Below are 16,200 nucleotides of genomic sequence, written 5' to 3' on the forward strand. Positions count from 1 at the left end.
TTAAAAAATCTGCTCTCTGTTAAACAGAAATTGGGGAAAAAATTTACAGGGGGGCTAATAATTCTGACCTCAACTGTTTATTTTTTAACTTTTAATCTGCACTTTGCTGTTTGTAATAGAACTTTCATTGTAAGCGATGAGTAATCTAAACATGTCTGGTTGGCCATTGGGACTGAACAGAAACATCTATAATTGGTTATAATCCTCAAAGCTGAAATCAGATGCAGAACTTTGCATTCATTTTAACGTCACGCTGTGATTGCATGAGCTGTAATTGATTTAATTTAATTGCACCGGGTCATTTTTCTGTCCCCTTGAATTTTGCATGGGGTTAATTTCTGACCCTGATGCGCTGGACTGTATTTTTTCCCCATCATGCTTCGACTACATTCTATTCCACACCCGCCTGCTCCCGCTTAAAATTCACTCGGTGTTCACCCACTATCTGCTTAGAATGATTTTCTTCCTGACTGATCCCGCTAATTTATCCTAAAGAAAGAGCAAGATGGAGAGAAAGAGAGTGAGAGGAAAAAATTGGAAATAACCAGTGTAAAATGGTTGCTATACAATCATTTTAGTTGATGCTTAAAGATGCAGATTTACCTTTAAATGTATAGACTGTCAGCATAATAGAAAATGTCACAGAGAAAAATAAAACAACAACTGTCACTCAAATGTAGCTAAAATATTTCACCCTCATCCCAAATTGTTTTAGGCATTGCCAAAGTTTTTTGTTTGTTTGTTTGTTTGTTTGTTTGTTTGTTTACATTTAGTTTCTGCTTTCTGTTTTCCTTTTTGCTTTGTTACTCTAGACTTCGCTTTAATAGTTCATATCAGCTTTAGCTGTCAAAAAAGTATTAATTTAAATCATGAAACCAACTTAAAACTTCAATTCATTAATTGATTTTTAAAATAAAACTTTAGTAATGCTGTATTATTTGGTTCCAGACTCCTTGAGTACTTTTGAAAATTTAACAGATGTGTGTGTGTGTGTGTGTGTTAAGCATCAGTTAAGACAATGTTAGCAACTGTCAGCTTTAATTGTGGGGAAAACTGGATAATTTTAAGCTTTTGTCAACTAATTTCATCTTCTGTGTTTAAAATATTTTTGGGACGAGATCAAAATCAGTGACGTAGCGCAAATCTGCTAGTGGAGTGATGACGCGTCAATTTCTCATTATTATTCATAGACTGAGTTTTTTTATCCTATGAGAAGACCCTGCTTCTTAATTCTTAATTCTTGCTTTCTAAAGCAAGGCAGATCCGCTAAGCTGTGAGACCCAATGACTAGATGAGACCACATTGGCGCACGGCAAGCAGTCACCGTTCATGAAGGGTTGTATGTAGTTGTTTCTATGATCCACAGATTTTGTTGCATGTTTTCCCCCGCGATGCTGTCAGGTTCGATACAGCAAAGCTGTCGGTTTGCAGCAAGCCTTTTTGTCTAGAGAGCTGTACGAGAATTGGAGAATGGCGGACTTTGTCTTTTATCAGTTGAGTTCGTTACCATTCAGACACATCGCCTTTATCCATGCTGCTGTGTTTACCTATTTTTAAAATCCTCCAGATTACCGGGTTAATGGTTGGAATAGACAGGGAAAGAGACCTGCTGCACTGCTATCCACTGTGTCTACATTCAGACCCAGAGGAGAGAAATCCTCCACATTTATAGTGTTTATATAAACACAATTATCTTTATGATGATATAACAAGACGTGGTAATGTGTATATAAAATTACGAATAACAAATGTAGTAGGACATTAAATTTCAGTTTATTTCTTTGCATTTTAACTTTGTAAACTATAAAATCATGGGTCTCCTCGCAGTTTGTCTCATTTGCGAGCCAACTAACAGTTGTTCGCTCCCCTCTTTTTCTCCTGCTCTGCTGGCCACGCCCACTCCTCCCTCTGCTTGCAGAGCTCCACGCCCATCATGTAGAATTTTTGGAGAAAATTTTGAGGTAGACAACCAAAAGTGGGGGGTTTCATGGCCCTTTAAACTGAAAACTTATAAAACCATGAAGAAGTTCCCTTGTGTTTACATGCAACGTGGCTTTTCTCACAAAAAAATGATAAATGCTGGTGAAGTCATTCTTAGATTAACTCTGGAACTAAAGTTCATGTCTATGTCCTCATAGTAAGAGACCTTTCAGTATGTGTGTGTGTTTGTTTGTAATTGTGGAATGCGTCATTCATTCACAAAGACACAATCTCTTGGGGTTGGATAGTTATAAACAATAGTCCATATTGTGATTTGATTAGGTGTACAGCTCTACTCCTGATTTGTTCATTTACTCTACTCCTGATTTCATCTGATTTATTCATCTAAAACTAATTCTGCCATTTAATGTTAAACTCCCCTCCTTGTTCCTGCATCACAGATATAATAGTGCTATAGGTACAGTACAACCCAAAAATATTAAGAAATTACTAGCTTTACTGAGAGACAAAATATATGTTTTTCTTGCTTACAATATCAATTCAAGATATTTCATTGACAGACTGTGGTTTTAATACTGAACATTTCTACAACAACAACAAAAACTGATTGCTCTCTTTGAAACTAAGTTAGTGACCAGGATGCGTATTTTCCCTGGTTGCTCGGGTCAGGGAATTAGAGACCCTGTGAATGGCACCATTGCAGAACGTTGTGTTCATTTGAAGTTCAAGTGCGGATTAATTACGCACACACTGTTGCCAAAGGATGTCAGAACTGACCGTCTTTTGTGCGGTCCCATGCTCCTGTACATCAGTGCAACTACCACATTTCAATAGGGAAAAAAATGCTGTTTGTAATTGTAAATATCCTGCTAAAACAATAATATACCCCAATCCCTTTTTTTGTTGTATGAAAAAGAAAATTAGCTATGTTCAATGTATAGCTACAGTGCTCAGCATATATAAGTACTGTTGGGATAATTAATCAATTAAATAGTCAGGAGAGGAGTTTTTCTTCAATGACAAAAATATTAGTAATTTATTGGATACAAATGAATAATTCGATTCACAGAATTCTGGTATGCTCAATGCAATGCAAAAGGTACATTCAGGAGGTGCGCAACAGTTTGATTTCCTGACTTCCTTTTATAGGCAGCTGATATTAACAGGTGGAGTTAAGTGAAATTCGTCACTTGTCAGTCATTATCCAGTCCTCCATTGGCCGCACCCATACATACGTCCTCTTTTTCTATGAATTCTTTGCACAACATTGAAAGCATGAGACTTTCTCAACTGCAAATTCTGTGCTCACAGTAAGATTAGCTGCAGAGCTCAAATTAATTTTAGACAGTCAGGCCTTTGCATTTCAATCAGCTTCATCCACTTCTGCAAAAATGCTTTATTAGTATGCAAAACATATCACACTTGAGAAGTAGTTTGGTTAATGTATATCACCTTAAGCAATACAAATACAACTGTTTAATGAAAAATTCCCTTTTCCACAATAATATACACCTCACAAATATATTTCTTTTAATACATATTTTTAATCTGCCAAATCTGGAGCTAACCTAACAAATAACTTACGATAACGGTCCAAAAACTAGTACACCCAAATTGATATAGAATTGATATGTTATAGAAAAATAATAACTACAAATAAAAAAAAAAGAGGAAAAATTAAGAGAAGAAAAAAAAGGTTGTAATTTATTTTTGCAATATTTTGTTTAAATATAATTGTATTCTTTCGATTTCTAAGTATGTTTGGTGACTAAAATATTATTTTAATACATATATCTGTTTATTAAATCTGTTTTGTTTAAATCCACCAAAATACATTATATTCACTGAGAAATGGATAAAATATATTGATTTTCAAAATGGGGTGTACTCAATTATGCTGAGCACTGTATGTAAAATATTTAGAGGTCACTTCTCTGCAAGTACTGTACTGTTTTGTATGTGTTTGTGAATAATGTTTAGATATGTTTTATTCTACAAAGCTCAGAGTAAAATTTCCTCAACTTTAGAGCACTTTTTAATATCGGAAAATTGCAATTGATTAAAATAACATTTGTGATCAGAAATCAGGGATATTCCACCAAATTTAGATTTTTTAAAGCTTTTGTATTGTTTTGTATTGTGTTTCTTTGTCTAGACCAGGGGTGCCCAAACTTTCTTGTATAAAGGGCCAAAAAACAAATATTATCGAGAGCTGTGGGCTGAAGATAAATATACCATACTATTTTACATTAAAGTTGCCATGCACTGTAAAAAACTAAATTGTTGAGAAAACATAAAAAACAAGGCAGCTTGATGCAGTAAGCACTTTGAGTTGTCTCAACAACTGTTTTTATAGATCTTCTCAGTAACAATAGTTTGTTTAGCTAACATAATTTTGTTTGTTCATGCAATGTTGATTATTGTATTGTACTAAAAGATATTCTTGTCACATCAACTGAAGCAGCAGTTACTGCTAATAAGTCAATTCTTTTTATCTGTTTAGTGGATTATTATTTTTTTTTTTTCAAATTTGTAAAATAAGTGTTACGACTTTATAGTTTTGTTCTAGGGTTTAAGAGGCAACATTTAAAATTTGTAGTGAGTTGGTGGCAAAATTTCAACAACAACAACCAAAATACTGCCAAAAATAAGTGAATTTATTTACAATAGTGGAAAGGCAAACAGAAAAGAAAAGTATTATTTACAAGATCACACAAAAGAGAATAAATCAACGTATTATGGTTGGGGAAACGAGAATTAAGTGGCGCCAAATAAATGAAAGCAATATAACAATTAGTATTAGTACTAGTTAGCATATCACCCTGTTTTTAATCAATTTACTTACAAATGACAAACACAAACTTACTACTTCATTCGTTCTCCTTCGGCTTATCCAGCATATGTTTTACACAGCGGATGCCCTTCCAGATGCAACCTAGTACTGGGAAACACCCATTCACACTTAGACACTTATACTGTATGTCTTTGGTCTGTGGGGGAAACCGGAGCACCTCTTACAACTTCTCCAATTTATTTCTTGTTGAAAGCAACAGATAAATAAGCATAGTTTTCGATCGTCATGTCACGCATGCACAAATTATTTAAACATCAACATTCCTGTTCAACACAAAAAGTGGTTGTCCAGAAAACTCTGTTAAACATGTAGACATAACATTTTAGCAAATATTGTTGACATAACATATATTTTTATGTAGATCAATAGTTATTAATTAGTTAATACCAATATAAATAAATAGTTATTACTAATTCTTAGTATATATGACATAAAAGGTGCAGTGTGCTGAACAAATGGTGATTTAATTTTGTACAGTGTGGGCAATTTACTAATTTATTTCATAATCTTTAAAAATAAATAGAAAACGTTACTTTCAGTCATATTAACTAATTCAGTATAACTTTTAAAATGATAACTTATTGCAAATAAAACATAAACAGTCACATTTATAACACAGTGAAGTTCAATACGGCATACACTAGTCAAGCTGAATCTGCCTTTTCCTTGATTCTCTCACCAAAGTCTCTGCATTGTCCTCTAACCGTCAGGTGATGGTATGTATATTTTAAACTGAATTACAGCATTTAAATTGAAACATTCACTTCAACTTTTATAGGCAGCTGATATTAACAGGTGGAGTTTTGTGAAATTCGTCACCTTGTCAGTCATTCTCCAGTCCTCCATTGGCTGCACCCATACATACGTCCTCTTTTTCTATGAATTCTCTGCACAACATTGCACAACATTGAAAGCATAAAACTGCAAATTCTGTGCTCACAGTAAGATTCGCTGCAGAGCTCAAATTAATTTTAGACAATCAGGCCTTTGCAATTCTATCAGCTTCATCCACTTCTGCAAAAAAGCTTTATTAGTATACAAAACATATCACACTTGAGAAGTAGTTTCAAAATATGATGGTATGTACATTTTAAACTAAATTACAGCATATAAATTGAAACATTTAGTTTCAGTTAGCCTTTTTTTTGTAGCTTAACAATAAAACAAACATAAATAGTTACGATAAACTTGAATTTACAATTTCTAAACTATCCCCACCATTCTCCCTATCTTTTCAGATGGGATGACGAGCTATATAAAAGGGCCCGCAGGCTGAAAACATTTTTGTTCTTTGAAACACATAACTACACAATGTACATACAACCTTTCCAAATGGTGTCTTACTTTGTTTTTGCATAGTTGTATATCATTTTCAGCTTCGCTTAAGATATATTGAGTGAAATAAAAGTGATTTAATGATTGATAGAATTGACATTTTTGCTTGAACTGTCCCTTCAAATTTAAACTATAATTACATTTTAGTGATTAAGTTCTTTTACAGGGAAAGTTCTTGGAAGTTCTTACTCCATAAAGACCCTAAAACTAACCCATCCTGACATCTAAGAGTATTTATACTCAATGTGACCCACCTTCTGACCTGTTACCTAATCAGTTGTGTCCAGAGATAGCTGTTAGAGTTAACCAGAACATGTGGTGTTTGGCGTAATAAGACTTACACCTGGCGTTAAACTGTTATTTACAGACCAGTGAAGTTCAGGATGGACGATCCAGATATTAGATCGACAGCAAAGCTCACTTCATTAACTTTACTTCTTGCCTTTGCCATAGTGAACATATGCACTGCAAAATCACAATGATGCATTTAATTACCTACTTTGGTAATGAAGCATTGAGCAATTACACAGTTAATAGCTCATCTCAGACCACATCTGGATGGTTTTTACATCAAATGACAACCGTTTTGCCTAGTTTAATCAGATATCTCCTTAGCGGTTTTGGTGCAATCTTTGTAATTCACTCTTAAATACTGCATTCACAGATTCATTATAAAACATAAATTGTTTAATTAGGATATGAGCCACTTTAGCATCTCTTGAGAATGTTGGGAGATCCTATCAGTTCTACTTCATAGCCCTTTCAAGTGTTGTACCATAAAGTTTGCAACAAAAAAAAGGGTACAGGGCCTCAATCAAAATAGGCTAAATGTTTTCAAAATGGAGGGTTATGTGAGCAGCTGGTAAACTTCAGAGAGCTTCTTAAAACATTAAGCCCGGCTCAGTAAGGGGGTCCCGCAGACTTCACTGGACCTCTGAATGCCATTGGCAGATTAGCATGAGCTTATTTAGTAGACAAGCATTAGCTTTAGCGATATAAGTGCAGCTGCAGTGAAGGCGGTAAACACAGGTCGCTCTGTATGCTAGCATTCTGATGGTAACTTTTAAAGCCAATCAATTAATCTCGCTTTGCTGAATCTTTTAAAACAAGCAGTTCTCTTGTTTCATGCTAAGGAATGATTTCCTTGTTTACTAGTATTAACATAACACCTTTGCGCTATATATGTTATAAATGCTAACGTCCTCTGTTGACCAGGCTTATCTACTGGGGAATTGCGTAAGCACTGGGTAAACCAGAACTTAGCTAGCATAAAATAGCCTGGGATAAAGAATTCAGATAGCACGAAAGCAAAACTGCACTGAGGAGCATTGGAAACTGTTACTCTGTCCCAGTTCATACTCATGGGAGAGAGAAAAAAGTGTAATAGCAACATTTCTGCACTGTAAAACCTAACTATCAACTTTATCAAATGAAATGAGTGTAGTTAACTCGAAATTGACTGAAAGTTATTTCTACTCATTTGAAAAGAGTTTTGAACTCAGTGTTGAAGGTAATGAGTTAATTAAATACCTCATTACTTCAACTTAAATAGCGTAAGTTCACAGTACTCCTATAGATTAGTTTTTTAACTCAAATGGTTTGTAGCAATCGGTTTCCTCAAACGGTTTGAGTTGCCTTAACTTATTGGGTTTTACAGGACTCAGTTGGTTTGAGTTCTCTTCATTTATTGGGTTTTACTGTGCTGAAATTGCTCCGTTTACTCAAATGGATTAAGTTCACAGTACTCATTAGTATTAGTTTTTTAACTTAAATGGTTTGTTGCAATCAATTTCCTTAAATTATTTGAGTTACCTTAACTTATTGGGTTTTACAGCGTGGCAAATCATCTCAAATGTTTTTGAATGGCATTAGATGCTAAACAGCTGAAAGTGAATCTGGGACTGTTTTTGTTGTGGTGGTGGTGTAATATAATGGCACTAAAGTTCAAATTTGACCACCTTTAAAGTCCCACCCTTTAAAATTATATTGTTAATAAAGGCAAATGTGACAGTAAATTTGATTTGCTGAAGCAAAAATGTCATTTTTTAATCAATAAACTGTTCTGTAATCATAAAAGAAGAAGGAAAACATGAAAAAAAGCATGTTTTAATGCTACTATGTTCATCTGAGCTGTAAGCTTCTGTAAATTGTACAGGGTATGTCTTTTTTGGAGTTTTGTTTCCAATGAGCTTACCCTTAAAAACATGTGTATTTCATACAATTAAGTTAATTTTTGAAGTATAGCGTACCTAAGTAAAGTTTAGGTATTTTCAAATATACTTTGAATGGATCTTGAGTTATTATACCATAGTGACTATTCAGATGTATTCGAAGACTTTTGTCTGCTCCAGCCCTGTGTAGCACTACTGTAGTTTTATACCCATCCCATTGAAACTTTGCTTTATTCATTAGATTTTTGATTTCTGACTGGTGCAGGCTATGAAATAAGTGAAATCATTAATCATAGTGATATGAAACCATAATGTGGTCAAGACCTGCTTGGAACTACTTCAGCTGTGCGTTTATCTAAAAATAGTTGCACACCTTAGAACAACTGCACCATTTTTCATTGGTACTGTAATACAAGTTAACTTATAAGTATAATGATAGTTTAAATAGGCATAGCACATTAGAAAGTCTATAGCCATAAGAAAGTTTAAATAACCATTGCACATTAGAACACTTGTAGCCATATCTTTAAGTAAGCTTAACAATACTTGTAGTATATCATTTTAGGACTTTAAGTATATTGTTCTTTTTTAGTAATTTTAGATAATTATTGAGCCATCTTATGCCTTTTTATGCTTAATTGGATCTATGTTTATACACTTTAAAGGGATAGTTCACTAAAATTGTTTGACTGTTGTTTTGTTAAACACAAAATAAGATATTTTGAAGAATGATAGAAATTGGTAACCATTGACATCTATAGTAGGAAAAACAAATATGGAAGTCAATAATAACATGTTTTCAACATTCTTCAGTATATCTTCTTGTGTTTTTGACAGAACAACAAGAACAAAAAAATAAAAAATAAATCAAGGCTGATGACCGAATATACATTTTTGGGTGAACTATCCCTTTAAGTAGTGTCTTGTTAGTATAAACTTATATTGACTCAAGTTAGCAAGATTGTATGTGAAACTATTTAGGACAATATATTACAGGCTTCTCATTTGAAAGAATTAACACAATTACAACGCAGGTATATTAGGAATATATCTCAGTAAAGACTACTTTTTAGCCAGTATATGTCAATTATACTATGCTGAAGTTTATCTTCAAGTATATATATAAGTAAATAAAAAGTTTATCAAAAAGTATGCGTCTACATGTTTAGTTTGTTGTTTCTTGATCTTTGCATAAGCTGTACCTTTAATTACCATATAATGATATCAGACTCATACATTTATCGAGACTTCTGGGCTGAATTGATAACAATTTCACCATCGTTTAAGATTCATCAGAAATCTTGGTGTCAGATCGGATTGGACCTTCAGTCTAATTATTATGATCAAACACAAACGATGTCCTGTTCAAGTGTCACATATGGCCCTATTAGAAGATAGCTGCAGCAGAAGACAGAGAGCCAATCACTCGGAGATGCAAAGGTCTCAACAATACGCTTCTGGGTCAGAGAACATCTGACCACATCTGTTAATTAGCAGATGAGCAGATGCAGGGCCACTGGTGCAATTTCTCAATGATAGACCAGGACGATCCATTTGATCATGTGTCTGTGAGGCTGCGGAGCACATGTGCAGACATGAGGGGCGGCGATGCTAATTGAGCTGTACTTCTGAAGCGACGAGCGAGGCCCCACAGCAAAGCTACAAGCCAGAAAAGATTAGCGTTCCACACGGCCACAAACAGAATGCCTTTTGTTTCTCTCTGCTAATGAATGGCACTTCTGAGCGCTGCAGCCAGACTGGAGGCATTCAGAACTCGCATGAAATGCTAGCGAAACGCACATATTGCAGCGAAAAGGAAGCGCTAATGGCGTGCGCGCCTCAAAAAAAATGTTATCAAACGATTTGTCACAAGGCTTTGTTTTGCATACTACAAAATCTTTAAGTTTCTCGCAAATTGGCTTCTAAAATATTTAAAAGCTCATTCAACCGCCGAGAGCAGAAAGATGCTATTGTGTGAGCAATCACACAGACTGTGCGTTACCACAAGTCCTGCTTATTTTTGCTGAATTCCAAGAGTTCGTTTAAATAAAACTGCATTCAAACACCGGCTTACCTTTGATTCCGGTGGCTTGGAGGGTAAACAAGAACAGAATGAGGAATAATCCTATTTTCAATGGCATGTTGCAGTAGATTATGTCCTTTTGGATGTAACGTTGCTCATTTGGAAAAGAAAAGACAGTCCGTATTGATTTATCTGACGTCCGAGGGCGAAAGAGTTAATTTCCATCGACTATGTGTCCAGGCTTCCATGGACGGGGCCGTGTGTGGGCACTACTGTAGGTTTGGGTGGTATTCCTGACAGATGGCGGGTACAGATTTGGTCTCAAGTGTGCGGAGATGCTCTGCTGGGTGTGAGGGAAGTGATGAGGTTAAAAACGCTGCCTCTTTTTCTGGACTAATCTGTTTACCTCTCACTGACTCCTAATCCCCGTGGGCCCACGTGGTGGACTATCCTCATCCTGTTAGTAGCCTTCTGGACCAGCATCTGCTAGTCTCGACTAGTGTACTTACTGTGTTTCAACGCCCGTCTCTCTCAGTCTGGCCCACTCGACATAAAGTTTCTCAGCCCTCTGCCAGCTTTGGCGACTGCCAAGCCGAAACGCTGTATTCTACTCCCCCCACCCTGTTTGGGACAGCAGGCTCTGCCCTTTCTCTGATCATGGGGCCAGATCTGTGTACCGAGCGTGAGTTGTCGTACCCTTGTGGTGCATGTTAGTCCCCAGGCCTACTGCTTGAGCTGGGAAGAGGATTACACACATTCTGCTTATTAAATTTCACAGCCATAAATAAGTCTCTGCAGCTGAAAATCCATTCAAGACCTTCCACGGAGCTGGACCGTGGAAGTCAAACCCCCTAACTTTTAAGAGATAATGAGAACAGGCTGGTGGCTGTTGGTAACCAGCAGAAACCCCTCTGGACTGGAGGATTTTTCTTTTTTGTATCTAGTTACAGAGCTCTGAATAGAGCCGGGAAACAACTCCCACATACTCTGCAACTTAAAGTGTTGTTTAATATTATATCGAAATATTTCATTTTTATAAAAGCAAACACAGATGATCATGATTATGGTAAATGATTAGAACTACTACTACTAAAACAAATAAAAAATGTTGTCAAAGATTACCACAATTCACACTATTGATTACTGGCTTAATACCTGCCTATTATTAAGATACTTTATCATGTTAAAGAGCCCCTATTATGGGTTTTTAAAAATGACCTTCCATGTCGTGTGTAACACAGCTCCAAGTGAAGTGAAATATCCAGCTAAGGCTTAAATCTGAAAGTGCAGTGTTTAAAACTATTGATTCATCTATAAAAGAGTCGACTCATAGTGCTTCAAATGAATCGCCTTGATAACGAGTCTTTAGCCGTTTTGGCGTGATGTCAATACGTAAACTTAAGCCCCACCCAATTGTTGCTCGCGCAAACTCGGGAAAATTGAAACCTGCGGCCCCGCAGTGAAGCACTGAAGCAGACGCCGGTTGAATCAAGTGGTGAAGATGCTGTGCTCAGCTGGATATTACTGGAAGTGTGAGGGAAAGTTAATTTGTAGTTTTTTTGTAAGGGCCCTCTCAGTTTATTTAATGTTACTTCAGTTGTACTGCAGATTTTACTGCTGTTGAACTTTATTGCATTATAGTTGCTGTTGTACTGTTCAGTTCACTGCAGTTTTTTTTATTCATTTGTGCAAATAAACTTCTAAAATTCTAGTGAGAAAATTACTTGAATCCAATTACTTCAATTACCAAATACTTTAATCATTTTTTTCTGAGCAAAAGGTGACCATTATATATTGTTACTGGGTTTAACAATAGTTTATGTATCAAAACACCTCGGTCAGGCAGTAATTTTCAATTTAAATAATAAAGACTTTGCCGCTATCCTTCAAACTTAAAGTCGTTTATAGTTTATTATGATCAGTCATTCATTCTTTTATATGTTGTAACAATTATGGTTATATATATATAGTATATATATATATATATATATATATATATTCTATATATAATTATAGTATATATATATACATGTTTATATATTATTATTTATTTATTTATTATTATTATTTTTTTGTAAGTTTCAGTTGATGTAAAAACCAAAATGGTACATTTTGTCTTTAAACGTCATGTTTGTGAAATTTCTGTTATGAAACTTGATGCATGCACACGCTGATAGGTCACCTAATCTGCTCCTGCTTCATTAAATACATAGCACAAGAGATTGGTTGCTGTCAGCTCGGCAGCCAATGAGCTTGCTTCTCATCAGTTTTAATGCTCTGCATCATTTTATGCTGTTAAGCTGCGGTGCGCTTTCAGAGACCCTAAGTGACTCCACCACCCTAGTTCCACATGTGTTTAGATCTGCTATGGGGGTTACATATATATTGTTTGCAACAGTAGCGTGTTATATTCTTAGATGGCATGTCTGTGTATATACTGGCAGTAGCAGATATCTCGTTACTTGCTCTGACATATGATTCAAAGCAGCAGCAACATACAGTAGCAGATCTATACCGCCAAGACCAAATACATTAACATTGCCATATACATATTCATTACTAAGTACCGAGAGTGTTCATGACAAAAATGTTATTGTTTTTGTCGAAAAACTAGCAATACAAAAGATTAAAGATAAATATAGTTTGTTTTTAATGTATTGCAGCCTATTATTTTAAACAGGTATTGTTTATTGTAAACTTCAGTTTGTTTTCTGGTTTAACATTTGTTCATTCATTTAAGCCTTTTTTGTGCTTTTGAATCATTATTCTAGTGATCACAACATGCACTATGTGAAATGTTAACTAACATTTGCATGAATGTGTATTTTAAGACAAATACTCTTATTCACAGGTGTTTTTGTTATTGTTATTGTAGTTAATTTATGCTTTTAAATTGCAATATGACACCTTGATCTCTGTCTCACAACTTTTGGATGTGAAAAATTTCATTAGCAGTTTAACAAAGTGACTAATGTGAAAGTGTAGTGATGTTTTAGGTGTATTTTGTGGTTTCAAAAATAGTCTGGCTAGGAATATATAATGAGTTATTGTATATTGTTCTGCACAAAAGAGAGTATAAGTAAAGAAACATCAACCATGTTCAACTATTGTTATCAATTCGTGCTGTACTGTAGGTTATACAGTATATCAGTATGCCATATGAAGTGGTTTAAAATGTAAGCATTTGAATAAAAGAACAAGAATTGGTCTTCAAAAAGCATTTTTTTTTCTGAAAGGTACATTATGAAATGAGGGGTTGTCTTATATTAGGGGAAAATAATTTAAATATTTGCCCTAAAGTGATGTCTTTGAATAATTACACAAAACAGGACATCCAATAACCTTAAAAAAACATGGGTGGCTTCTTTTCGTGCTGTTTTTCCCCTTTTGATATCCTGATCCCAGTATCTCGTCACTTGTTTCAAATGTTATCACCCGATTGAATAGATGTTATCAGCGGTTATCAGCTGATAGATATGGGCTAGTAGGGGCCTTCTGAACCTAGCAATAGGCTATGTTATCATCCATCCACATGGTTAATCAGCTATAGAGAAGACTCCAGATCCACATCTGTTTTTACATTACTGTGATGGTTGGGTTTAGGGTTGGCGTAGGGGAAGACGTTAACAAAACACAATTAATGGGAAATGTAATAAATAATATAAATAATTCTCGTTAACTTCCGGCCGCAGCCATATGTGATCTGTAGCTGATTAACCATGTGGATGGATGATAACAGAAGAAGGTGCAGAAGGCCCCTACTGGCCCATATCTATTAGCTGATAGCCACTGTAACCCATTCAGTCGAGTGATGACATTCGAATCGGTTGATCTTGTAGCCTTGACCAGCCTGAATGATGTGATGAAGTTTAGAGCTGGTTTGTGAAGTGCCAGTAGTATCTAGTTTTAGCTTTGTGAGATTCACTTGTTTTGTTGTTTCTGGAGTGTCAGAATAGCATGAAAAGGCCCGGCCTTCTTCTAGAAAGCAGCAGCTCATTTGCATTTAAAGAGAAAGACACACACTAACAACATGTCTTTGCTCAAATTCAAATAGAGGCAAATTTGACAAGCAATATTAAATGATCTGTGAAGTATTTGAAGCTGAAACTTCACAGAAACATCTTGGGGACACCAGAAATTTATTTGACATGGCACACAATATTCCCTGTAATTCATCCAGAAAGCAGAAAAAAAATCCAGGGATATGGTGGTAGAGAACCAACAATACTTGTGCGGTTATGCAAGCGGACTTCCACTGACAATCCGTCGACCGACCTTTCTGCATTTAATTGTCTCCGCGAGCCTGATTCTATTAAGAGCAGTAAAAAATGAGCTAAAATGCAAAGCAGGCTGACCTTCTCACCTATGCTAATGAGTTCCATCACTGACCAATCAAGAGGGTGATCTTCAATTAACCTGGAGTGAGTGAGTGTCTGGAGTCAGCACATCACGCTCCCCTCCGCCTGTCCTCTGACAGAGCTTTATACTGATGGATGGCAGTCACTGTCATAATCCCAGGATACTGCTCTCATTATTTCACCCCTTGCTGCGTGTCATACATATGATCTGTTCATCTTTGCATGTGAGGTCTTTGAGAGTTGTTTTACTCAAATCCATTAGATGAGATCAGATTTGCATGAAACGTTCTGTGCTTGGCTGTATTTCCCTCCTTGAAGATTTGATCAACCGTTGACCTTTTAAGACATTGTGATCCAATGTAGTATTTTGTGCCATTTTCTTGAATATATAGTCAGTAATAAACAAGATTTTAACTTTTTTTTATTGATTGTGCAACTTATAAACATACATCTGAAAAATATTGTGTGTATTGGCAAAATATATGGATATTCCTCCAAGTCAATCCAATCACTTCCATGGCAGAGATGTATAAAATCAATCACCTAGGAATGCAGATTGCTTCCACAGTACTTAGTTATGAAAGAATGGGTCATTCTCAGAAGCTCAGTGAATTCAAGAGTAGAAGCTAGTGATGGGTTCATTTTGAATGAATCTTTTGTATGACTCAAGAATGATGAGTCCTCCCAGTGAGTGATTTGTTCATTTGCGCACACACACATTTGTGCAGGTAGAAGATTAGTTCCTTTTCGAGTCTTCTATCGTGTATGAGTCGTTCGTTCATCACATGAAAAAAAGAAGCCAATCATATGCATTTAGAGCCGGAAAAAGATTTGATCCGTTCATTTCTCAAGTGCTCGGTTTAAGTCCTAAGTTAATCACATGAAAGATAGAAGCCAATCATATGCATTTAGAGCTGGAAAAAGATTTGATCCGTTCATTTCTCGAGTCCTCGATTTTGAGTCATCTCTCTTGTGCTGTCTTGTGTTTAACGAACGACTCAAAAACCGGAAGACTTGAAAGGTAAACTAATCATGGCTCCTTTTAGCTGTCTACATTGGTTAAGCTTATATAAGACTGTCAGTGTGACGTGAACGAACCACTCAAGTTTGAAGACCTGTCAGAAGAGGTGAGCTGACATAATCATAGACAAAAGACCAGGTAAACAATTAATGGTTATTTTTCTTTCTTGTAGCATTCTAGTTATGACTTGTTTGTAGTTTGATCAACATTTGGTTTAGTTGTAGATGAGTTTGAAAGCAACTAATAACATTAATAACATCAATAACTAAATAACATTTTTATAATATTTTGGCAAATTGAACGAAATGACTCAAAAAAGGTTGTTCATCTCAATGAATGAGAGTCAAAAGTCAGAGTCAGTAAAATGATCCAAACTTCCCATCACTAGTAGAAGCATGGGTTTCCACCTGTGCTAGAAGTCCATTAGTAAAATTTCCACACTACAAAACATCCCAGTCAACTGTTAGTCAATGGTATTATAACAAAGTGAAAGTAAT

General features: G+C 35.5%; 1 protein-coding gene across 1 annotated transcript in view; it reads right to left on the reverse strand.

Moving 5' to 3' along the window:
* impg1b (interphotoreceptor matrix proteoglycan 1b) overlaps positions 1-10,836 on the reverse strand; it is a 52,899-nt gene extending 42,063 nt beyond the window's left edge. Inside the window, exon 1 of the mRNA XM_056477251.1 lies at positions 10,376-10,836. Within this exon, the coding sequence (XP_056333226.1) occupies positions 10,376-10,442 (67 nt within the window). The 5' untranslated portion in view covers positions 10,443-10,836. The remainder of the gene's footprint in view (positions 1-10,375) is intronic.
* Between the last annotated feature and the right edge of the window lie 5,364 nt (positions 10,837-16,200).

The sequence above is a fragment of the Danio aesculapii genome, chromosome 17 (genome assembly GCF_903798145.1).
Source record: "Danio aesculapii chromosome 17, fDanAes4.1, whole genome shotgun sequence".
Taxonomy (NCBI): domain Eukaryota; kingdom Metazoa; phylum Chordata; class Actinopteri; order Cypriniformes; family Danionidae; genus Danio; species Danio aesculapii.